General features: G+C 37.0%; 1 protein-coding gene across 3 annotated transcripts in view; it reads right to left on the reverse strand.

The window, feature by feature from the left end:
- Positions 1 to 27,894, reverse strand: part of LOC150100308 (CUGBP Elav-like family member 4) — an 865,263-nt gene that overhangs the window by 776,078 nt on the left and 61,291 nt on the right. For 2 of the 3 annotated variants that reach the window (XR_016549221.1, XM_090402317.1), the window contains exon 2: positions 14,339 to 14,421. Coding sequence is in view for 2 of the 3 variants with exons in the window: in XM_090402317.1 (XP_090258443.1) it covers positions 14,339 to 14,421 (83 nt within the window). In the remaining variant the exon portion in view is untranslated. Of the gene's footprint in view, positions 1 to 1,113; positions 1,198 to 14,338; positions 14,422 to 27,894 lie in introns of those variants that run through there. The other variant, XM_090402318.1, reaches the window with a different exon arrangement.

The raw sequence follows: 27,894 nt of genomic DNA on the forward strand, positions 1-27,894 counted from the left end.
TTTTAAAGGAGTTCTAGAATTTAGGAGTTTACCACAAGCATAGAACCCGAGCACTGATAAATTACAAGGGAAACTTCGGCAGAACCCTTATATCATTCATCACAACCACGACAACGAAGTAGTACTCTGCGATGTTCATTTTAAAACTTAACAGGCAGCTCCTTCATCGATGTACGGTAACATCTTTAAATTTTACACAAGAGCAACGCTCGTACCTTATTATTCCCGTGGTTACCATAAACTTTTCATTGCCATGTTTGCAATACGCTCCAGAGTTCGGTTCATCAAGCCTAACTTCGAGTAATGGATGTTTGTGGTTATAACCGCTGCTAAAGCAACTGAAGGTATCACGTAGGCTGCTTAGACGGGTGGAGCACAACTCTCGTGTGCGTCTTATCGTCTCAATATACTTAAAAATACCAAATTATCTTCGGCATATTTGTAAGTCTCAAAGCACGTGGCGCCAGTGGAAATTGTCACTGAAGCTCCATTTCACTTGTGGTATTTATGGATAAAGCAATTGTGTAATTAAAATTTATTTCTAGAGGATCTTGAAGTAAGAGAACATAACAAAATTATGTTCTCAACATATCCGTTTTGCAATATTTGGTATTTTTCTTATATGAGAAAATATTTTCTTCTCATTTTTAAGGATTCAAAATTAGCGCTGTGACAGAAAGAGGCTACCCAATTCTTCTCAACACGAGTAGATAAAAACAGTTTTCTTTGATTTTATAAACAGGTTTCAGCAACATTCTTTCATGTTTGGCCATTTTTTTTTAAATCATTGTGCATTTAGCATCGAAACTGCAACATTATGATAATTCCACGATGAGTCCTTTGGCTCCATGAATGTCATATAATTACAAGTTAATTAAATTCCGAGATATTCGTATAATTTAAGTGATTAGAAAACTATTAGCTGATTACAAGTAGCACTCTAAAATCATCTTAAGTTAAAGATAATTTTCAAGCTAGAGTTTTAAAAAAAAAAATGCCCAATCCCTTTTATATATATACATTTTCTATTATAAAATTTATAATAAAATAAAAAAAAAACGTATTTCATCTCTATGGATTGTGGTGAATTTTGGAATAAGAGATAAAACTAACCATATTCAATTCCGATGAAAGCGAGGGGGGTTCACACCAAGCGAAGAAAATCATCATCCTGTGTGAGACCGCTTATTTAGAGACCTAAAACGACATAAAAATATGCTGTTTAGTCTTCAGAATGGCGCTTCTGGATTATTTAACCCTTGAGATTAGTTATTAGTTTGAAGATGGGATTTCTTCCTATCCAATATAACTCCACCAACATAACTAAGGGTTACAGGTTTGCAACTTTTTGTGGAAGTAGCTGCATAAAATAAAATGCGACTAGAACCCCACAGATTTTTTGAGACGAAGTTCAACATTATTTTTGGACTAATACAAGAAACTCAAAAATATTCACCATCATAATAAATCATACTCATAATCATCACATCTGCGGATCGTTAAATTCACTATCCGTAGTTCAGCACTAAAGGTGAAGTAGCAGACAAACTGATCTCACTTTTCAAACATGCATCAAAATTTGTAGTTAATAATTCATTTTAAAAAGCAATTATCCATGGTTGAATGTGCATACAATTCTGCTTTTTATGCATATCCATATATGAGGGGAACAAAACAGACAAGAGCCAGTTCTGTCGGCAAAAATTACGTAACTATTCAAGCATGCACAATTATTACCAGGAAAGGTAATAATTATCTTGTAATTATTACCCTGCTCTAGTGACTAAACATGAAATTTTTTCAATAACGCTCATCTACCACCTGAAGACATTCTCGAACATAACTGTATGCACTGAATGCAAGAAGTGGCATCCAAGCCAACTTAAGCAAATTTTTCACAATTTGGTTAAGAAAGATTTTGTTCACAAGAAGTCATCACCAATCAGTCAGTTCAAGGTCAACATTTTCCACGGATTAGCATCATCACATAGGTATACAGCTACTGCTCCAAGCTCCACGTATGGTTTGCATCGATGTAATTTAGCATTTGCTTACTATGTATTTAAAATGATTTTGTGAATTGCGTTTTTCCCACTAATGTTCTGGGAAAATTTGGTAAAAAGGGCAGAACTAATAGCAATGATAAATGCTTACTGCATTTCAGCTCAGAACATGTACCACTCATCACTGACCCCCCCCCCCATGTTCCAGAATTAAGATGTGCATTAATTCAGATGGTAAATAAGATAAGTCTTATTTGTCTTATTTAGACTTACGTGATTATGCTTACTTGATAGCCTGACAAATATAGCATTTATGCTATATTCTTCAGGCTGGTTCAAAATATAATAAGTATACCCAAGATTTGAAATCGAATGTGATCACTATTTACTTTTTGAACAGGATAAAAACATAAGTATTACAACAAAAAGATAAACATATATGGAAGTTCTGAAAATAATCCAAGCATAGCTCTCAGACAAACTGCAGGCTCAAATATACAAATATCATGGAGCAGGGAGTGAATCAGTTTGAAAACAAGAACCTAAACTACTTAATAACTAAGAGGCAAAATCTGAAAGAATAAAAAAAAGTGTCCAGGGTAGCAAGAATTAAAGACAAGAATAGTTTGCATGTCTTTAAAAAATTATTAAATGAGATGAGTAGCAAGAGGGCAGTTGTCTACCATTGTTATATTGCTACTTATCACATTTAATAATTTTGCAAGGAGGAATAAAATCATGAGTAAATTTCAGTCTGGAGGTCATAAAGTTATATAAAATGCAGAAAGACCACAAGTAGATGATATTCAACAAAAATGCTTAAACATGAAAGTATAGAAAATAAAACAGATATCCGAATTTAAATTTGTAGATCTGAGATAGGTACAACGGGTGAAAAGTAATCTTGAACACTACAATTTTATGGTTTAAATGGTACACTGGTAAACACAGAATAATACACAAGCTTTACCGAGATGAATCATAATCAGAACTGTAGAATGTAGAGAAAGATCACTTGATGCAAAAATTGTAAGGCAAGGATGGATGGACAGATGCTATTCCACTGTTATTTAAGATCTATATGGATCAACATTATGAAGAAAGTAGCATTATACCTCACAGCAAAATCAGAGATGCTAAACTCAGCTCTCTACTTCATAAAGATGATTTTACACTACTAATAAAATTCATCACAAGTCTTCAAAACTCTAAACTGAATAACTGTAGTACCACATTTGGCATGAAATACAAATAAGAGGATTATATTTCTGAAAACAGGTTTCAGGGCAGTTCGTCCAATCAAAATGTCGTCCATTCCCTCGATTTTGTCCATTACTTTTCTCGTCCAGTAGGACATTTCGTCCAATCCTCTTTCATCCATTAATTTTCTCATCCAGTAGGGCATTTCGTCCAATCTTATTCGTCCAATTGAAAATAATTGGACGAAATGCCCTGAAAGCATCTGGGTTGGGGTTATTCGTCCAATCCTATTTCGATTAGAAAATAATTGGAACGAAATGCCCTGAAAGCATCTGGGTTTGAGGTTATTCGTCCAATTCTTCATATTAGTCCAAGGAGTTATAATTAATCATTAATAATAGTCAATTGACGTTAACATTTTTTGGTAATTTATCCTTAAAATTTGGCAGTGCTGAATATGGCAGAAATTGTGATGATGACAGGGTTTATCTACAAAATTATTATCATCATTTTCACTCTTAGAATAAGAACAAGACTAGACTTTATTGGCGATGCGAGGTTCGTGACAGTTGCAATGCTAGGCGTATCACAACTGCCAGTTTAGACAACATCGTGGTGTACAAAGACGATCACCAACATGAATCAGGCGTGGACGGAGAGGTTAGGAAAGTTAAAAATAATCTAAAGGGAAGGGCGCAAGACAATATGCATGGTCCACCCTCAAACGTTATGCGTATGGTTATAGGACAGGTTCAGCAAGATGAAGTATTACTTATGTTGCCGGAGAGGAATAGATTACGGAGGCAAGTCAACAGATGGCAGAACACCGCGAGGCCTCGTACTCCCACAAGTTAGGTTGGCGTTGAGATACCGGAAGAATATCAACTAACGTTAAATCATGACAGATTTCTTTTTTATGATTCTGGTGTACAGGACAAGGATCGTCTTCTTGTTTTTTGCCACAACAGAGAACCTAAGATTACTTGGAGCGAGTGACATTATCTTCTCCGATGGCACATTTAAAACTGTGCCCTCACAATTTGCTCAGTTGTTTACTATGCATGGAATATTTCGAGAGCATGTCATGCCTCATGTGTACGTTCTAACTCCCGCAAAAACTGAGACCACATATCGGTCAATATACCGGCATGTTGTCAACACTGCAAAACAAGCAGGAATTATTGTGAATCCACATACTGTTATGGTGTATTTCGAGCTGGCGAATATGAATGCTGCACGGGAGATATTTCTTAATGCAAATAGAAAGTGTTGTCTATTTAACTTTTCTCAGGCCCTTTGGCGACATATGGCAGCTTTGGGTCTGTCACAGCAGTATAAAGTTGCAGGAAGTCTGTATGTGAAGAAGCATCAATGCTGTTCGGCTTGCCATTCGTGCCGATCGACGACGTACTCGAGGTATTTGACTACATTGCAGAGAGTGTTTCAGAAAACCTGGAAGGAATGATAGAGTATGTTGAACGTGTTTACATTAGATGGCGGCGAGCTCGAGAGCGTGGGGCGGAAAACCCTCGCCATCCACCCGAGGTATGGAATGTCCATGATTTAGTCATCAATGGGACACAGAGAACCAACAATTCTGTAGGTTAGCATAACAAATTCCAAAAGTTGATGGTGGTTTACCATCCATCACTTTGGAGGTTCATCGATTCCCTGAAGGAGGTACAAGGCAGAACGAACAAGATATAACGCCTTCTTGGAGGTCAAAGAAACATTAGGGCTCCTGTGAATAGCCTGTACCTACGTAATCAAAAACGCATTTTCTCCCTAGTACAGCAATATCCTCAGTACAAGGCTGAAAACAGACTCAACACGTACCTGCGGTCAATCGCTTATCGTTTGAAGGTGAACCCAGCCGATGAAGTCAATGAGGAAGACTAAATTCTCCAAATACCGCAGATTTCAAAATATATTATCTCATTTTCACATACTGTTTCACATCAATTTCCGAATTAATTCTGTCGTTTCCTTATTTGATTTGTTATAATTAAATGCTCACATACATATCTTGTAGAAATTAAAACAAGTGGCTCAGAATTACTCTGGCGTTTTCACTCAGAAAAAAATCTTGGTTGGACATAGTGATATATATAGGACAAATTGAGATTGGGCGAAATGTCCGACCGGACGAGTGTTCCCTTGGACAAACTTATAAAACGTCAAAAAATCTTGGACCATCTACTCTCAAACCAAAGAGAAAACATTAACAGCATTCTCAATGAAGAAACTAGAGAACAGGTAAAACCTTTCACTATTCAAGCACCATTATTAATGGAAAATTAAATATGAAAACAAATAACAATAAGAAAGCTGTATGATGGAGCCAACTAAATCAGGAATAAGAAAGTGGTCAACACATCATATTAGCAATATACAAGACGGTGTATATTATATATTTCATATCCATAAGTTAAAATCAATTTTAACTTATGGATATGAAAGTAGAATTAGAAATAAACAGCTGGTCCAAAACTACAGACATGAAGAGAGTTCTGAAGAAAATAGAGGAGTGAACAAATAGCATCAATGACAATCATACTAAAAAGGAAGATAACAGAAAAGAGCTTGTTATTATTAGCATTTCGCAATGTGTGAACACAGTTAATCTAAGATACGATTGCTTAAACCGAATGGGAAATTAATGATTTAGCAAAAGAGGTGTTTGATGCAGTTAACAGTGCCTTAGAAAACAAAAATATAAGATCTGAGAATAAGGAGATTTTGATTTCTTGGATACTTTTGTTACAAAGCAATCAGGTGGGTCTACCCCACCCATAGAAGCACATACTTACACTTCATATTACCATCCTGCCCAGAAACTTGGAATTTTCAAACTTTAGTCTCCAGGGAAAAGCAAATTTCAACCTCAGGACAAGCACTGTATCTTGGACAATACCCTCTGCTTATATCATTCAAACTAAAAAGACCCCCCCTAAAACCACATTATACATACGCACATCCCTCCTCCTGCATCAGAGGTACAACAGACTAACTGGTGTTGCTCCTAAAACAACACAGAATCAGAACACTTCACAAATCTCTGAACAAAGTTTCAACTTTCCTGAGACAAAGGACTGCCAGGATGCTCTCTCTCTCCCCTCCTTCCCAAGTGTCTATAGTATCTTTCATGTGGTGAAACCCAGCATTTTAGACAGACAAACAGGATGAAGCATCTTGGTAAGAAGAAAAGACCATAAAATTTCACATACCATGTTATACATGGTATGTGAAACCTAAAAGAATAGTAGGCAAAAGAAATCCAGGCTAATCACAAATCCCAATTTAAACTATAGACACCATTCCTGGAGACAGCTCAACTTCTACAGAACCCTGTTAACTGCTACACAACTGATGGCCTGATCCTACAAAAGTTTGGCAATGTTCTATCCTTCCCTCAGAAGTAATCAGAGAAGATCACGAGAAACAAAGCCACTGTCCTTGTTCTTGAGATTATTTCATTCTCAATCTTCACTGAAGACTGAGACTTGCCAACTTAAGTTGGCAAAATATCAGCATGTGAATACTGAATTTAATAAATTATTTATTTTCATTCCAGTTCCATATTACTGTTATATTACTGTGCCACAGAAGGTTTTGACATGAATAACTATCATAGCATCCTGTACACCATTTAAGGATACATATCAAGAATTATGGTGATAAATATAAAAGGAAGTTATATACTGAATATCTTTTCTTCATAATGTTATAAGTTTAACAAAATCAGGAAACAGAAGCTTTGCATATGTACTTTTGTTTTTCATTAATCTAACTTTTATATGCTGCTCTGGGAATATGCTTAGATAAGTTACAAATGCATTAAACATTAAAATCAGTAAAAGGCATTTCTTCATATATCTTTCCTCTCAAACAAAGCATTAATTCAAAGCATAAGCACTTGTTATTTGTTTTAGTGATCAGCAAGATCACAAGAAGTATAAAGCACAGGCAAGAAGGGTAGCCAACATGGTATGAAAAGGAAAAAATCATCATCATTATATTATTATTAAGAGAGACCTCTAGGGAGTAAGGGATTCATCATGGGAGGCCACATACTACATACACCAGCTGTAATACTTGTTCTTGAATCCAATCACACTACTTGTGCACACACGCACGCACACACACACACACACACAACATCCAATCGTAATCCATTCCAATCACACACCACCCTATGAGAGAAAAATCTAAATCTCACCTCTTTCTTGATAGCATTCATTCTCAGCTTCCAAAGATGCCCTCTCATTCTTTCACCACCTTCCATAAGATGAAAAATCCCATCAATTGAAATCCTGTATGACTCTTTTAGAAGTTTGTAAGTCGCATTCAAATCATCCCTCTTTCTCCTGTTTGTTAGTGTCTGCAATCTAAAAATTCTCAATCTGCTTTATAATAATGTTCCACAATCCTGATATCAATTTTAACACTCTCCTTTCCATTCTCTCCACAATATCAGAATCACCCTGGAAACAAGAGAACAGACCTATGAAGTCCAAGAAAAGATTTTGAGAGGATACTGAAAGGACCAAAAGGTAAGTGGCCAAATTGAGCAATTCAAAGGAAATCCCGAAGAATACTTCTGTGTTGTGAGTATATGGAAGGATAACTAAATGAGTGCTGATGGAAGGAAGGTGACAGATTAGTTGAGTTACTGAGTGACCAACTTTACAAAAGGTTTATCATCTAGGTGAAGATACTGCTGGAGCCTACGTATCACAGTCGATATAAACAAAGCCCTTTGGGTTCAATTCATGTCAGTGATGTGAGGAACCTTTATCTGGTCTCTTTCGATGAAAGGTGAGTTAGCCAGTCTCATACAGAAGTGGGGGGGGGAGTTTCCACCCAGAAACTTGGATTTTTTCATCCCCCAGAACAGGCAAACTGTCTTCGCGAACACATGCATCTACAGACATAGGTCACACTAGGAGGCATAGGGCTAACCACCTTATCCTCAAGTTACAGTTGCGGTTGCAAAGTCCAAGAATAGTTGAAGGGCCTCAGGTGCTTAAGTGCCTGTTAGGACCACTGATGATAATAATCAAGAGATACTGCTGTGAGAGGAACTGATGTGGAAATAAAGACTGGTGAACTGGAAGTACTCAGGTATTACAGAATCTCAATGTAAATACAGGAAAGGGATTAGATGGTATATCAGTCTGTGTACTACAATAATGTCTGGTAAGTTCTGGCATAAAGTCCCAAGAAAGTGGAAGGAGGGTCAAATAGGAGGGTCTGTTACATAAAGGAGGCTCCAAGAATGTGGTAGTAAATACAATCAGTATCTCAGGAGTGGTGGTAAGGGTATTAGGAAAATTTGGTCAAAGACAGAATTCAAAAATGGCCAGGATATGATACTGGCAGAAAGCATGGTTTGTGAAGGGTAGATCATGCCTTAATAATTTACTCACTTTTTATAACAGAGTGACAGCTGAGATGGATAAATGGTTATACTTCAACCTTGGCATCTCTTCTGAGTGTGACTCCCACTGATGAAACCTCAATAAAGGTCGAAACCAGTCTGGGTAGTAACTCTTCCCACAATGCACAGCATTATACACACCCTAAAGGTGTGTATAATACTGTGCATTGTGTGCTTTGCATTATGGGATACTAAGGCAATTAATGTGAATTCATTAGCTTCTATATACAAGTAGCCTAGTCATGAAGAAACTTCATGCAAACTTTGCTCGCACTTGAGTAAAGGATTAAACAAAAATATAATTTCATGGCATTGTTAATTTAATTTATAACCAAGTGCAAACACTTTCTACAAAAGTTAGAGGAGTTATGATATATACAAGTTGCTCCGGCCAGAAAAATTACGAGTATTATAGGTATCTGCATATTAAATCATATGCACAAGCAGATGTGATAGCTCAGATAATCAGTGCTCACTTTACCAATATCAATCAATCTGGTGTATGTAACACAGTGCACAGTGCAAATAATGAAGAGGTAGAGGTGTATAAGAAAGAGGTTCCAATTGGTTGCATAACTGGACAAGAATTTGGCAACAGGAACAGATGGGATATCAGCACACATGCTAAAGGAATGTTCAGCCGAACGAGATAGGCTCTTGCTATGTTTGTATAATTTGAGTCTTAGCTCAGGAAAGATTACACAGGAATGGAAAGAATATACGATAATCCCATTGCACAAGGGTGGCACAAAGACTGATGCATCTAACTACTGACCTATCAATATCTCCTAAGTGACTGTAAAGATTTTAGAAAAGTTGGTGAGAAAAATCTTGCATGCAGAAATGGACGTACAAACAAGGTATACAAGCTATACACGGGTTTACTAATGAGGTCATGTCTGAGCAATTTGCTCATATTTTAATAAAAAATAGTTTTTGGAGTTGGATAAAAGAAATAGATACACTATAACTTTTGGGCTTTGCTAAACCACATGAAAGGCTGTTGCATAAACTAGAGAGTAAGGCAGTGGAATATATGGCTTACAGATAGGTATGAGAAAATGGTATATGTTAGATGTCAATCTGCTATATTTAAGATATTTAAGATAACCAGTGGTGTGCCCAAGGAATCAGTCCTTAGACTATCATTGTTTAATCTATACATTAATGATACTCAAAAGGGCCTGGCAGGAGATCTTCAATTGTCTGCTTATAGATGCAAAGATGAACAAGGCAATCAGAGATGCTACTGATATACAGCATTTACAGGGTGATTTGAATATGCTGGAAGTGTAGGAAAATGATAATGGCTATCAATTCAATGTCAGTCAGTGTAAAGTTATTTTAAGTAAAGATTATGCTTGGAGTAACTGAGATCTTGGAATTATGGTAGACAGAAATCATCATCATCAAATTCCTGACACGTACCCTCAACGGATGTACAGGATACGATAGTACTACATGAAACTTACATCAATACTAACTTACTATCTACAATTTTCCTCCAAGTCAATCTGTTACCTATGAACATTATCAGATCTTATATTTCTATCTTCTAAGGCACTTTTTACTGTATCAATCCACCTATATCTTGGTCTTCCTCTAGGTCTTTTTCCTGCCAACCTGGCAGAGAACACTTGCTTTCCTAATCTTTCCTCTCCCATTTTTAAATGACTATACCACCGGAGATTAGCTCTGCTAACACATTCCTGGATGCTAACAATATCATGCTCAAGGGTCAAAGCTGTATAAGTGAGAGAAGACCTCCACATAGCCTTTAAAGGAATGTGGAGAACTGACCAGGGCTTCTGACCTAATGTCCAATCCTCACCTTCTCGTGGTGCACCCTGTCAGGTATCTACCTGGATACCGAACAAATGAGGATAGACTGGCAATTTGGGATTTAGCCGACCAACTGTACTCTTATTGGCTTAAACCACAATATAAAATGATGGTAGATAGAAATTTGAAGTTCAATGGTCATAACAAAAATTGCAAACAACTCTGAGGATAACTGCATCATTGAAACAAATAATGACATGTAAAGATAAAGAAGTCATTGTGCCTCTTTACTAGGCCTTGATATATACAATGACATGTAAAGATAATGAAGTCATCTTACCTCTTTACTAGGCCTTGATATATACAATGACATGTAAAGATAATGAAGTCATCTTGCCTCTTTACTAGGCCTTGATATGACTGCACCTGGACCATTGTGTACAGATATAGTCTCCTGGGTTCCAAGAGGATAAATATGCAGTAGAAAGGCAGCAAAGAAGAGTAACAAAGATGATACCAGGATTATGAGGATAGACAGAGTATGTGGACTGTAGACACTTGTAGACAGAAAAAAAGAGGAGCGATATCACAGAGGTCTACAAACTTTTGAGAATGTTACAGGATGTTGGTTGATAAAATTTATTATATGGAAGGTGGGAAGAGGACAACGGGGCATCTGTGAAAGTTAAGCTTGTGTGCAGCTGAGAAAGGGGTACAGGCTAGTTTTTCTCTCATAGAGCCGTGAGTGAGTGGAACAGTTTGCCTGTTGAAGTAGTAAGTGTATCTAGTGTGAATGAGTTTAAGAGAAGGTAGACACCTAGTGTGGGTGACATATGGCCTACCTTGACTCCTTGAAGGTCTGATAATAATAACAACAATAATGTAGAGAGCTTACCGAATGATTTAAGTAAGCTGGCAGTATGAGCAAAAGACAATGTGAGCAGTTGTAGAAAAGTGTGAAGAGTGCATTCTGGAATGAAAAGTTTACAAGTTTTGTACTATGCTGATGGAAATATATACATGAGTCTTCACATGCAATAATAATAATTTTTTGTTTTCTATTAAATTGAAAATGCAATATGCAAGCTGCAATTAAAATCAGTTTTTTACCCATTTACAGAGCAGTTTATGGAATCACGTAATAATAATTGTCCCATATTAAGGATCCTTGGAATTAAATTTTCTTCATTGTCCATATTAGAGTTTTTTTTTTTCTTTTTAACAGATAACATTTAAACAATACTGTGAAAAGACTACTACTTAAATATTAATTCTGGATCATTTTCTTGTCATTTCTACTTTGCTAATTTTTAATCTCCTATTGTGTTCAAAATAATCATATCAGCTTCAATTAATTCTTTAAACACTTGAATATTAACGATTTCAAGTTCATTTCTGTTATCTTCATTTTTATCAGGGTTCTACCATTGATGTTATTTTTGCTTTCTAGTTTTATTCAGAAGATGCATATTTTGGGATTTTCAGTCTTAGATCAACCATTGTTTTTAACCTAGCTCACTGATTCACATGTTAAACTTGTCTGAATACTATTTTGTATACTACAGTTATGTAACATAAATAAATTATTATTATTATTATTTCGGCAACTCCAAGGAGTCGACACACTCATCGAGGGAGGCTCTAACATAATGTTAAGAACAACTATTCGACATTTATACAGTATCTATCATACCTCGCCTTGAACTCATTCACAGTCATTGCACCCAAAACAGACTCTGGCAGCTTATTCCACTCATTCACCAATCTCCAAGTAAAAAACCTAGCTCTAACACCCTTGCTAACCACATTCTTGCCCAGCTTCCATGTATGGACTCTAGTCCTCCCACCACCAGTCCTATTCTCAAAAATATCTTCTGAATTAATCTTATAGAAACCCTTCAGTAATTTGAATGTCTCAATCATATCACCCCCTTTTCTGCCTATCAACCAATTTCTGCAACCCACAATTCTTCAACCTGTTCTCATAAGGTTCATTCTGTAGACCTGCTATCATCTTGGTCACTCGTCTCTGGATCCTCTCCACCTCCTCCCCATCAAAAAGAAACCCTGGCACCCATATCTGGGGACAGTAGTCTAGATGGGGTCTTATTAAGGCTCAATACAGAAGAACAATAACTTCTTTGTCTCTGCTTGTTAAAGTATTTTTCAGCAACCAAGTGATTTGATGAACTGATTTAGCCACTTTTGCGATGTGCTCCCCTAAACTTCAACTCCCTATCCATCAACACTCCCAAATCCCTGGCCTCATCAATTTCCTGGAGTACAGTTCCACCAATGTGATATACTGCTGCTAATCTTTTCACCCCAAAATGCATAACCTTACACTTTGCCACATTAAATCGATATCCATTTTTCTTAGTCCAGTCCTCCAAACTATCCAAATCATCTTGCAAAATTTTGACATCCTGTGCACTCACTATTGCTCTACCCAACTTTGCATCATCAGCAAACAAGTGAACACTTCCTCTCAGATCCTTTCCTATATCGTTAATGAACAAATTGAAAAGTAGTGGTCCAAGAACAGAACCCTGCAACACACCACTAGTCACAAGCCGTCTTTTGGCCTCTACTCCTGAATAAACCACTCTTTGATATCTCTCCATCAACCACCCACCTATCCATCTCACCAACCCTATATCCATCCCCATATGCTGCAGTTTACTGATTAGAATTCCGTGTGGTATCCTGTCAAAGGACTTAGCAAAGTCCAGTAGAATCACTGTAAACCGATTACCCTTATCCAGTTCAGCCGTCACTGTGTTATAAAACGTGAGAAAGTTACTGAGGCATGATCTACCCTTCACAAAACCATTTTGTCCCCCATACAGTATCCCATTTTCATCTATCCAATCCTGTATTTTTCTCTTGACTAATTTCTCCAAGACCTTGACAACGATTCCTGATATGCTAATCAGTCAGTAATTTATAACAGCAGTCTTGGAACCTCCTTTATGCAGTGGAACTATTTTCCCCTCGGGACTAACTCAGACCCGAGACTCAAATTTCAAATTTATGTGACCTAACTAGGTGGATCCTTAGAGTCAGCAATGAGTATGAAGAATTCTCCTAACCTTAACAACTATGGCTGCATTAATCTGCCAAAAATTTGGGAGACTGTAATGTTATGATTAACTCCTACTCAACTCGAATACTTCTTGTATTCAACATTAGATGCCACCTAAATTAGGAATTAAATTTTTTGTCAGTTACAATTTGAAACGTTTCACTTAATCACTGCCATGTGCAAACTAAATTGTTTTGTTCTGAAGATGCTAATTTGAAATCCAGTGAAACATTAGCCAGTTAATAAATATCCTTTTATAATTTAGTTTTGTTTGGTGTTGCAATAGTGTTAAAGTTAAAACAGGTCACAATCAACACCAATAGTCTTTTCTCTCAGTTGACATACATTTTTAAGGTGTTCTACAGCCTTAATATATATTGCATTTCTGACCACATATCTCAAAATTATATCTGGATGAATATTCTAACACTAAATATAATCAATATCCATCAAGACCCACACAGGCAAGATATTCTGCAATGATCACTTTGCTGCTCAAGAAGTTGAATAATAAAAATACTATTTAAATGATAAATAAAAATGAAGTAATAGTGAAGAAAAAAACAACCTACACACATCATATCATTTATGAAATGTTTCCAATTAAATATATATGTATTTTTGTTTCTATATAGTGAATTAACTATAAATTACTCACTATAAACATAACCACACACTTCCCTCTTTCTACAACACAGTCTCAAAAGGTCAAAGCATATATTTATTATGCTAAAATACTGTAAATCAAATATCAGAAAAAAATATGAAAATTATTACAAAAACACTAATTATATAATAAAATAAATGAATAAATTTAAATGATTTTACCCCAGGTAAGGTCTTCTGTTCATGAAGAGCATTCTGTGCCTTGATGGCACTTTCTCGAGCACAGTACGTCAAAAAAGCACACCCTACAAAAGAACAAAGAAAAGTTAAGATAGTGATAAATATCTTAGCAAGCAAAGCTTAGTACAGTTAACGTTTCAAAATACAAAGCAGATGAATTAATGCAGAACATCACATAAATTGAGAGCTAATTTTCTACAGAAAATGGGGGGGGGGGGGTGAATATGCAGAGTTCAAGCCAGAGGTCTACAGTTATTTATACAATCAAAATGTTTTCTCTAGTTTGTAATTTTATATACCAAGAGGTGATAGATGAATTTCATCAGTTGGAGTGAGATTGCCATTCTCTTTATTGGAGACCCAACGTGGTTCAAAAAAGCATCCTTTGGTGTAAAGCAGTATTTTAGAATTATCTAACATTTAGCCAATCCATTGTGCTATCTTACAAGAGATTTACAACCCTGTGAGAGAGAGAGAGAGGAGAGAGAGAGATGATATTTTAGTCCAAAAACTAACATTCTGTTAAATAGTCTAGTTACTAAAGAAATATTCATGCGTTGATGATCTAAAAAAGAAAGAAAAAGTAACAATGTTGTGTTTCCCCAACTCTGAAAGATTTTATTAATAACTGTGCTTCGTGATTAATATCAACAGCAATAAAGAGCATGTGATTACTGCACAATGCAAAGTCGAATAAGCAGACCAAATTGATGCACAGTAGATAATGTCTATACACATATTTAGGTTTAGGTGCTGGGTTTACAATTATATTAGAATTTAATGGAATGAAAAGATAAATAATCAGGTTTAATCATTCTGATATTTTATTTCTGTCACAGAAAAATCTTCAAAAATACAATATTAAAATTGTAATAATACAAACAAAAACAAACACAAAACAATAAGTGGAAGATATAAGACTGTTTTAAAACTAAATTCCTAGGGGCATGGATGCTGTTGGCTAGCCTTGGCTGTGGGGCAGGAGACTTGAGAATTAAAGTTTTTCAAATCTTAGGAAGTTTAACACAGCCATATTTATTTAGATTAGGTCTTTTTTTTTTTTTTTTTTTTTTTAATTTGCTGTTGATTCTAAAAAGTCTTTCCAGCTTGTATTTGCTCTGATGTAGCACCATTTTACCCCATCTGATTCTGTGCAAGGTATCCACAAGACCTTTCTCTCTCAAAATGAATGTGCTGCTCAGAGATGGCACTACTTATAAACTGCTAGATTATGATCCCACCAATTCTCAGAAAAAAACATTCGAGGATTCTATAAAATGTCACATCTTAGCTTTCTGAAGTTGTTAAAAATTCAAACTTTTTAGCCCCCCCCGATACAGAGATTGCCTAAAATTCATAAACCTATTACTCTCTCTGTCCTATAATATACTACTGACTCCCTCTCCCCTTCTTTAAATTAGCCAAAACAATTGGCTAAATATTTAATTCCACTTATCATGTTAAGTAAAAAATGCCATGCATTTTATATATATAATTCAAAATTTAGTTTTAAGCAATATTGATATCATGGTGAACTTTGATGTCACCTCCTGATTTACAAATATCTCCCTTTCTGACATTTTAAATTTACTGAAAAATAGCCATGTGTGTGTCTGGCCACATGGCTCAGACACACACATTCTTTCTCCATTTCAACAGCCAGCATTCCAGAATCCTGTTCACCATAACAAATAGCCTGCCTTTCTTAGATACTCTAATCATGTGTCTGCCCAATGCATCCTTTCTTTCTCAGTAGAAAACCCATTCATACAGGTAGATACATAAACTTTCCCATCAACCCCCTCCCCCGCCTCAGCAATATGGCATCATCAAAATCCCTGTCAACAGAGCCTCCAGACTATCTCCTACCTTGTCTTACCTTACAGCTGGAACTTGCCTTTATGCATCAAACCCAGGGGCACGGCGGCCATATGTCCAATGTGTGCCACGCACACAGGTGCCAGGAGAGTAAAGGTGCCAAAGATTTGGTATGATATTTTAAATAAAGTGAATTTTGTCAGCAAAATACTGCAGTCTTCATCTATGAATCTCCAACTTGCTTTAGATGCAGTGAATGATCTAAATCAATTTTTAAATGATTATAGGTCTGATGAAACTTTCAAAGAAATTGTAGAAAGCTCAAAATTAATTGCAGCAAAATTTAACGCAGAATCTGTATTTTGTAGTAGTAGACCACTAAGGCGACATAAAAAGACAACACAATTTGATTATGAACATGAAAATATAGTAGATCCTGAAATTTCATTTAAAGTATTTTTTTTTCTCTGCATAATAGATCAAACATTAGAATCTTTGGGAAAGATTTACTTTATTAAAAGAACTATGAATTCATTTCAGTTTATGTATTTGTTAAGTACTTCACAAAATAAAGAATATTTATGATTATCAGTAGCAGAAGTACGGGCAACTACAAGGAGTTCTTAGACTCATCGAGGGAGGCCTTAACATCATGTCAAGAACAACTATTCAACATTTACACAATGTCTATCATACTTCGTCTTGAACTCATTCACAGTCATGGCACCCACAACAGACTCTGGCAGCTTATTCCACTCATTTACCACTCTCCAAGTTAAAAACGTAGCTCTAACACCCTTGCTAAACACACTCTTGCCCAGCTTTCATGGATGGCCCCTAAACACACTCTTGCCCAGCTTTCATGGATGGCCCCTAATCTTCCTACCACCAGTCCTATTCTCAAAAATATATTCTCAATTAATCTTATAGAACCCAGTAATTTGAAAGTCTCAATCATATCACCATTTTCCATCTATCAACCAATTTCTGCAACCCACAAATCTTCAACCTGTTCTCATAAGGTTCATTCCATAGGCCTGCTATCATCTTGGTCACTCGTCTCTGGATCCTCTCCACCTACTCCCCATCAAGAAGGAACCTAGGTGACCAAATCTGGGCACAGTAGTCTAGGTGGGGTCTTATCAAGGCTCGATACAGAGGAACAATAACCTGTTTGTCTCTGCTCGTCAAAGTATTTTTCAGCAACCAAGTGATTTGATGAGCTGATTTAGGCACTTTTGTTATGTGCCCCATAAACTTCACCTCCCTATCCACCAACACTCCCAAATCTCTGGCATCTCCTGGAGTACAGTTCCACCAATGTGGTATACTGCTGCCAATCGTTTCACCCCAAAATGCATAACCTTACACTTTGCCACATTAAATTGACATCCATTCTCCTTAGCCCAGTCTTCTAATCTATCCAAATCATCCTGTAAAATTTTGACATCATCTGCATTCACTATTGCCCTACCAACTTTGCACCATCACCAAACAAGTGAACCATTCCTGTCAGATCCTTTCCTATATCGTTAATGAACAAATTAAATAGTACTGGTCCAAGAACAGAATCCTGCTGTGGCATACCACTAGTCACAGGCCGTCTTTTGGACTCTACTCCTGAACAAACCACTCTCTGATATCTCTTCACCCTCCTATCCATCTAACCAACCCTATAATTATCTTGTTGTAAAAAGTTACAACAAAAATTAACACGATAATCATTCAGACATTGATGCAGACAATTTATGCAAAGAAAGTTTACACTGTCAACCATTTATTTCTAATTTTAAAAACGATATATATCAGAAATTCAGTATATTTATTCAAACGACTTGATCACAGTTTATCCAAACTTATACCGGTAACTGTAGCATCTGCAGAACGGTCCTTTTCTAAACTTAAAATTACTAAAAACTACTTGCGCTCCACAATGGTACAACACAGACTTTCAAATCTTTCCATTATATCAACAGAGCCAGATATTTTGGATCAACTTGATATACATGATATTATTCGAGAATTTTTATTAATGAAAACTAGAAAAGTTCAATTCACTAAGTGATTTTTTTTCTGTTTAAATATTTAACTATTTCTTTATCCAATAATGTTTAATATGTTCCTATTTTATATACTTGTAAGTTACTATTATTTATTTACTTTATTTTTTTCCAAATTATTTTTGTTGTTTTTGAACACTTCTTGTATGTTTATTCTTTTTTATACATTTTTTTTCTAATTTCTGCTTTTTGTTCAATGAACTTATAATTAATATATTTCGTATTTCATTTTTACTCACTGATACGTTTTTATAAAGTGATTTTTTATTGGGGGAAGGGGTATATGGGCACCAACTAAAATTTTGCACACAGGCGCCGGACACTACTGGCACGCCCCTGATCAAACCTTCCTGTCCAATGGTTACAATGCTAAAAAGATCTACAAATTATCTGTCCCTCACATCCCTCTTAACATCCTTACTATAGTAATGCTATTACTATTCCCTATATATGAGGCACTTCAGAAAAAATAGCCAGAACTTTAAAGAAATATAATCTCTGCCCTGCCCTGCTTTCAAGTCTCATTTCAAGGCTGACTTCCCTTCTCCACTTTCCTAAGGATCCACTTCCTCTGTTTAAAAGGTTTCTGTTCTTGCAACTTATATTATGATGAAACTGGGAGATCTGCTAACATCTGCCATGATGAACACAAAAAGTACATTTGATGCCATAACTTGGTCAGTCAGGTCTATCTGACTATGCCTCGGATACCTTACACAGGATCATATGGAATAAAACTGTTTCATCAGAGGAAATACAAACTCATAGGCCTTCCACCTAAGAAGTAAAACAACACCCACAGAGGGCACTCCATCATAGGACTTTAGGCTTAGGAGAAATGCACTTTTTCTTTTTTCTTAATCAGGTATCTTCTGACCATATGCTGTCTTACACTACAGTGGCTCTTTTTAAAACTAATAATTTTATTGCATTTTAATTTGTGTTCCACTGTTAATGTACTGAGGATGCATTTGATACTTAAGCAAACATTTTCCATCAATTAAAATTACACCATGTAAGTTTGAGTTTCTAACTTTCATGTCTACAAATAATTGTTGTTCAATCTATACATTAATATTGGGAAGCACCTGACAGATATCCCACTGACTGTTTGTTGATGATGCAAAGATAGGCAAGGATAATTTACAGAATGATTTGAATAAGCTGAAACAGGGGGCAAATGATGATGATTATTAATTCAATGTTAATAAGTTAGGCACTTTGGCAAGCTGAGATTTGCAACAGCATGTTATATTGGTTGGATTATGCTACAAGAAACTAATCAGACCAGGAATCTTGGAGTTATGGTGGAGTTATAATATTGTCTATTATAATATCTTTGTAAGACAAATATAAGCTTCTGAGCTCTATAGTTTAATATTTTATTATGCACCCACCTAAATATTACTTATGATGAATTTAACTTTCTGTCAGCATTGAATAAGCTGTTTTCACTTCAGCTTATAATTTTTTTTTTCATCTTGGGCAATTTGAAGCCTGGTGTTTCACTAGTGAAACTTACTCACTGTATTAACAAAGCACAACACGGGTTGTGGATAGAGCTTGTGTTATTATAATTATTATTACGGGCGACTCCAGAGAGTCCTTAGACTCATCGAGGGAGGCCCTAAACATCATGTCCACACAACTATATGACATTCTCACAGTATCTATCATACCTTGCCTTGGACTCACTCACCACCATAGTGCCCACAACAGACTCTGGCAGCTTATTCCACTCATTTACCACTCTAAAAGTAAAGAACCCAGCTCTAACACCCCTGCTAACCACACTCTTGCCCAGCTTCCATAGGTGTCCCCTAGTTCTCCCACCACCAATCCTGATCTCAAAAATATCCTCTGAATTAATCCTATAGAAACCCTTTAGCAATTTGAATGTCTCAATCATATCTCCCCTTTTCTGCCTATCAACTAATTTCTGCAATCCACAAATCTTCAACCTGTTCTCATATGGTTCATTCCATAGACCCGCTATCATCTTAGTCACTCGCCTCTGGATTCTTTCCACCTCCTCCCCATCAAGAAGGAACCTAGGTGACCAAATCTGGGCACAGTAGTCGAAACGAGGTCTTATCAAGGCTCGGTACAGTGGTACAATAACTTGCTTGTCTCTGCTCGTCAAGGTATTTTTCAACAACCAAGTGAGTTGATGAGCTGATTTAGCTACTTTTGCAATGTGCCGCCTAAACTTCATCTCCTTATCCACCAACACTCCCAAGTCCCTGGTCTCATCAATCTCCTGGAGTACAGTTCCACCATTGTGGTATACTGCTGCTAATCTTTTCACCCCAAAATGCATAACCTTACATTTTGGCACATTAAATTGACATCCATTCTCCTTAGCCCAGAACTCCGATCTATCCAAGTCGTCCTGCAAGATTTTGACATTTTCTGCATTCACTATCGCCCTACCCAACTTTGCATCATCAGCGAACAAATGAACTGTTGCTCTTAGATATTTCCCTATATCGTTAATGAATAAATTAAACAGCAGTGATCCAAGAACAGAGCCCTGTGGCACACCACTAGTCACAGGCCGTCTTTTGGACTCTACTCCTGAATAAACTACTCTTTGATATCTCTCCATCAACCACCCACCTATCCATCTCACCAACCCTATATCCATTCCAATATGTTGTAGTTTACGGATTAGAATTCCATGTGATATTCTGTCAAAAGCCTTTGCCAGGTCCAGCAGTATCACTGTAAACCCATTACCCTTATCCAGTTCAGCCGTCACCTTGTTATAAAACTTGAGCAAATTACTGAGGCATGATCTACCCTTCACAAAGCCATGCTGTCCCCCGTACAGTATCTCATTTTCATCAATCCATTCCTGTATTTTTCCCTTGACTACTTTCTCCAAGACCCTGACAACAACTTGATATGCTGATCGGTCTGTAATTTGCAAACGTAGTCTTGGATCCTCCTTTATGCAGTGGAACTATTTTCCCCTCTTTCCAAACCTTCGGGACTAAACCAGACCCAAGACTCAGATTAAACAATATGGTCAAGGGCACTGATAATTCTTTAGCCGCTTCACGCAAGACCCATGCCGGTATACCATCCAATCCCACAGATGTATTCACGTTAAGGTTCTGTAATAGACTACTCACCTCCACTTCATTCATCACAATTCCCGTATAAACTAATGGTTCCTTCATTTTTTCAATGTCACCACCTGGATGATATTCTTTTGCAAAGCTCAGTAACTCCACTATATCGACTGATTCAGTGACCTCCTTACCATCGTCATTCCTTAAAATCATTTTGCCATGTACAGTTTTTTCTTGCTTGCAACATATTGAAAGAACTGTTTGGGATTCTCTTTAGCTTGCATAGCTAGTTTCCTTTCATAATCTGCTTTTGCTTTTTTTACCACACTCGTTACCCTTCTGGCCTGCACTTTATACCGTTCGTGTGCCTGCAGGTCACCTCTTTCTTTAAATTCCCTCCACAGTTGTTTCTTTTTTTGCAGCTCAAGCTTAATGGTGTTATTCATCTATTTAACCCCTACTTGTTTTACTATTCGGACTCTAGGTATACAATCAGCCATAACCTCCTATAAATGCTCCTTGACCACTTCCCATGCTATATCGACATCCAGCCCTGGCAGTTGTACATGCCATGGCACTGATCCAAGCAATTTCCTAAGCTTGTCATACTTGCCAGGAAAGTAATTCCATATATACCCTGTCTTAATCGAAAATTCCACACCTTTAGCCACCTCCCAGGTCAAGAACTTATGATCACTCTCACCAATAGGTGGCAACATGGTCATATTCATTACAGTCAAATTCTCAGTTGCTATTACCAGTTCAAGCACTCTCACACCCCTAGTATTTTCAATTACATGCTGTCTCAGATAGTTATCCCTTAATAATTGAATAAAATCCATTTCCTTCCTCACATGTGTCCTCTCCTCCTTCCAATCAATGTTACCATAGTTGAAATCCCCCATAATAATTACCCTCCTTCCACTCATTTCATCAATTTGTTTATGCATACTATCTCCACCATCTATTCCATCACCTGATCTATAGCAGCACCCAACTGTATATTTTATTCTGCCATTCTCAATCTCACACCAAATAGCCTCAAATGAGCTCTTTTCACTATCCTGCGATACAACTTCAATTCTCCTTGGCTGCAGTTCATCAGCTATCATCAATAACACCCCCCCCATTTTATTCTATCTGTCCCTCCTAAACACACTATAATCTACACATTCTATCCCACTAACTATATCATCTTCCGTCAGCCATGTTTCACTAATGCCAATAACCTGTGGCCAGGAAGAGCCAATCAAGGCCAAAAATTCTTCCTTCTTGTTCCTAATACTCCTGGCATTAGTATACATGAAATGCAGTGATCCCTTTGTCCCACCCCTATCTTGATGCGTTATTCTAAATATCCTATTCCCATTTTTTGTCCTTAGTACTGGCTCGGGTACATTATATACATTCTTACACTCAACTGTCTCACTGATGTCTGCATATCCACCCCCCCCCTCCTTGGTAGTTCTAGTTTCCCTGGTTCTGCACATCCATTTTCACTTCATTCAGCAACACTTTTTCTGGTCTCCGCACACCAAATCCATTCAAATGCAGGCCATCCATCATCCATCCATAAATCCTTTCGCCCATCAAACTCATTCCACACCACACTGTCTGCATAACCTGCGCATAATGTCATTTGCGATTATGGCCCTCCTTCTAAACTCCTCTCTGTCATACCGCAGCAACAGACTCACCATTCCAACTCTGACACTCATTTCTTTCGCTACCTTTAACAATACTTTCAAGTCCTCTCTCATAAAAAATTTATCTCCTTTCAATTCATTCTTACCCGCCGCAACTATCAATTCTTTCACCCTCTATTTTTGCACTCTAATACTCTCACTTACATCCTTAAATTTCGCACCCGGTAAGTACGATTTAGTTAAACTCCCATCTATCACTCCTCTTAATAACGAGTCACCATGCAACACTCTTTCCTTCATTTCAGAAACTCTCCCACTCTTACGCTTATTTTTCCTTTCAAACACTTGTTTATTTACGTTAGCCGAATCACTCTGGAAAAAGTTTTGCAGGTGCTCTAATTGCCGCTGCGCATTTTGTATCACTGCGTGCAACCTAGCGATCTCACTTCCTACAAATAATTCCTCATTTTTTTTTATCATTTAAACCATTTTCTTTCTCTCTGTATAGTTGCTTTCACTATTTCTTTGATCACCGCTCTCATTGCCATCTTGTACATCAATTCCCTATCAAGCCACTATTTTCACTCACATTCTGGCTTTCTTCAACCATAACTGTCTCACAACCTGACACATACTTCAACTCCTCACTTTGCTTACAGTTTCTGCACATTCTCCCACCACTATCACTTTCAATCCAAACTCCAGCCTCATTCGGGAATGCATACATCCCACACACATCACATTGGACAAACTCTCTCACATTACAGTTTTTGAACAATGGCATCGTATTTTTGGACGCCATTATCTTACGTCGCATTGGCGCCATGTGCAAATCTATGAAACGTATCGTTAAAATACTAAATTAAATAATGGAATTCACACCAAAATCAGACAGACACAACAAGCTACCAAAATTAGACAATATTACGTTATGATTTAACCCTATCTTCTAATTTTCACAAAATTATACTTAGCTTTCAGGAGCTCTCTGAAAACACTACAGACCGTGTAGCCCTCTCAATTATTGAAATAGAGAAATCAAGACAACTCCGATTCCGGTCTTGTTCTCATAAGCTCTGATAAATTTTCAAAACTTCACTTTCTTTCTATATTTGGCTATAAAATATAGACAGATCCATAATATCCTCCAATAATAAAACAATCATTTAATTTCATAGCGAACACTGCATGTAAAAACAATAACAGCATATGTAAATAAGGCTGTGGGACTTGATAATTCCTACGTTATGATTTAACCCTATCTTCTAATTTTCACAAAATTATACTTAGCTTTCAGGAGCTCTCTGAAAACACTACAGACCGTGTAGCCCTCTCAATTATTGAAATAGAGAAATCAAGACAACTCCGATTCCGGTCTTGTTCTCATAAGCTCTGATAAATTTTCAAAACTTCACTTTCTTTCTATATTTGGCTATAAAATATAGACAGATCCATAATATCCTCCAATAATAAAACAATCATTTAATTTCATAGCGAACACTGCATGTAAAAACAATAACAGCATATGTAAATAAGGCTGTGGGACTTGATAATATATCACTGTGTATTCTGAAGGAATGTACCAGGGAGTTGACACCTGCCCTGACATATTTTTTTAATACGAGTCTTGCACTTGGTCAAGTTCCTAAGGAGTGGAAGGAGGGCAAGATTGTGCCACTTCATAAAGGAGGTGATCGAACTCAAGCATCAAACTATATGCCTGTCTGTGTGTCAGGTGTTGTGGTTAAGTTGTTGGAGAAGCTTGTGAGAACTAGGATCCAGAGTTGGGTTGACAACAATGGTATTATCTTTGATGGACAGCATGGATTTGCTAAAGGGAGGTCATGTTTTAGTAATCTGCTTACTTATTACAATAAAGTGAGTGCTTCCTTGGACAGAGGAGAAGGATACACAGTAATATACTTGGATTTCGCAAAGGCTTTTGATGGAGTACCTCATAATAAGTTGACAGTCAAACTAGAGCAGATGGGGTTGGATATTAGATTAGTGCACTGGATTGGAGACTGGCTATCTGATAGGTATCAACAAGTTGTCTATGGGGGTGCGATATCCAAGAAAAGGAAAGTCACTAGTGGAGTGCCTCAGGGGTCTGTTTTAGGGCCATTACTTTTTAACTTGTATATTAATGATATTGGTGAAGATTTGGATGAAGATATTCAGTTGTTTGCAGATGTTGCAAAGTTGGGATGAACCATAAAGAGTAATGAAGATGTAGTGGCCTAACAAGAAGATTTGAATAAATTGAGTGATTGGGCATGGAAATGGGGATGTGAGTTCAAAGTTGCAAAATGTAAGATTTTAAAATTTGGAAAACGAAGATGGGATGCAAAATTTATGCTTAGTGAGAATATATTGTTAGAGGTAGAGGAAATAAGAGATCTGTGAGTGATAGTGGATAAGGATCTAAAATTTAGGGGACGCATCGCCAAAATTGTGAAGACAACACAAAGGCTTCTGGGAATGATGCGGAGGACACTGACACGTAACAGTAGGGAGATTCTTGTTCTGTTGTATAAGGCTTTAATTAGGCCACACATGGACTATTGTGCCCAGATTTGGTCACTGGGTTTTCAGAAGGATGAAGAGATGTTGGAGAGGGTCCAAAGGCGACTGACTAAGGTAGTTTCTGACCTCTGGAATGTCGAGTATGAGGAAAGATTGAGAAGATGTAATTTGCAGAATCTGGTGGACAGGAGATGACTCCTCTAGGATGAAATACTCCAATAAAGTGTTCATTGAACAATTCCACTATGTCCTCTGCATCAGTCACTCCATTCCCATTTTTATCCCACAATGTCATTCTTCCACAGTCATTTCTCCTCCTACTTGCCACATAGCTAAAAAATTCCCTAGGATTTTCCTTGGATCTAGGGGCGAATCTTTTCTCATATTCCAGTTTCACCTTCCTCACCATACTCTTATCTCTCCTGGCCTGTGTCTTATATTCTTCATGCATCTTCTCTTCACCTGAAGAGAAGATGCATGAATTATATCTCTTCCATAGCCTCTTTTTCGCATTCAGTTCCTGTTTAATATTGTTTGTCATCCACTATACTGCAAATTGTGTACCCTTCTTCACTCATGGAATACAGCTTCCCATTGCTGCTAACAAATATTCCTTCACAATTTCCCAAGCACTAGTGATATCCCGGCCTTCCAATTCCTCCCTCCACGAAGCTTCTCCAAGTTGACATCTAAGACTATTATAATCACCTGCTTTATAATTCCACATACGTTTCTATCTCTTTGATACTCCTGCATGTCTATTCATTTTCCCAAAACCATATGGTCACTCTCTCCAACTGGTGGGAGAGATGTCATCTCAGTTATTATCAACTCTTCTGATGCTATAGCTAAATCCAAAACTCTTGAACCTCTTGTTCCCTCTGTTACATGTTGCCTAAGACATTTGTCCCTCAAGAATTCTAGAAATGCCATTCCCTTATTGCTACATGCATCTTCCTCTCCCCAGTTTATACTGCAGTAGTTAAAATCTTCCATAACACTCATTCTTCTTGCACTTGCCACGCTCAACTGTCTTAACATCTCCTGGTCCCCACCCTCTGTGCTCCTTGGTCTGTAGCAACCCCTCACTAAATATCCTGTCTTGCCTACCTCCACCTCACACCATATTGTTAAATCTGGAATGAAACCCTTAATTTGTCTGCGAGTGTTTCATTCGGAATTTAACTAAAATACAACATCTTCCTGAAAAAAAAAAAAAAAAAAAAGACTTGTAAATAGATAATAGTTGAATCTTTGTACATATAGTATTAATAGTCCCTTCATGTAAATTTTTGTATAATTTTGTAAATGGTCCTTAAATAATGACAAGAAAATAAGGTATTGTAAAGGCGACTTTGCAATCCGATTAATAACATGACCGCAGACAATTGCGATATGAACCAATGGCACGTGTAAGCTGACCTCGTGAAGATGCAATGAGATGAGAAGGTGCGATGTGAAAAAATTTGGTGGCGTCTGCAAAATCAATGACGTAATAGGGAGAACAGACCTATAAAAGTTTTAGGGACGCTAGTTTGAGGCTTTTCACTATTTGATTTTCAACTTGTTCAGGTTTTGGGTGTTTGCTGTCCCCTGCGGTTTTCCGTGGGTCGTAGCATCTACTCGATGGGATCTAGTAGGTGTCGTTCGGCGGTGACGATGTGGCTAAGTAGCAGGCTTGTCCAAGCATAGTATTCCATGCAACCAGATGAACAGCTAACATCAAGGTTTCGAGTAGCTCCAAGGGCACCTTTCTGTCTGATGGTTTCCTGGGCATTAGGTTAGAAGGAAACACGTGTCCGAAGAATTACCGACTGGTCTAGACAAGGAATAAAGGATCGATAGACAAGGAAGTGATCAGAAGAGAGTCTAAAGGAACAGTATGAGGAAGTATCTTCTAACTGAATTCATCAGGCCAGTAAAGTAGAGTTTATGTCTTTGTATAATATCTTAAAAGCCAGGTTAAGCAACTGTGCGTGATTTCTTCTAAATCAGCCTCGTTAAAGCAGAATTCAGGACTTTAGCACCTATTCCTTTAACAAGGATCTTTAGTATTAGAAGTGTAAGGTTTCAAGCATTATTGTTAATTTAAGGTCGATGTATTGTATTGGAGTTAATTAAGGAGGAAGTGAGACTAAAATCCACTTATTTGTGTTAAGTAATCAGGCTTTAGGCAGACTGGATTTTTGTTAATGTCATCTGATGAGATGACATTAACAAATCTCCCTTTTGTGAATTTGAATTTGCGTGTTAGTTTAACTTATTTACATTTGGGGGACCTTTCAATTAGTTTAAGTTTTGATTAACATGCATTGTATTCAGTATGAATAAATTTATTTATTTCTTAACCCAAAATACATGTCTGATCATTTGAGTCAATGCACCACCTGCTAAAATTATAGAACCTGTAT

This window comes from Typopeltis vanoorti, chromosome 13 (genome assembly GCF_054136105.1).
Source record: "Typopeltis vanoorti isolate ZY-2024b chromosome 13, IOZ_Tvanoo_1.0, whole genome shotgun sequence".
NCBI classification, from domain to species: Eukaryota; Metazoa; Arthropoda; class Arachnida; order Uropygi; family Thelyphonidae; genus Typopeltis; species Typopeltis vanoorti.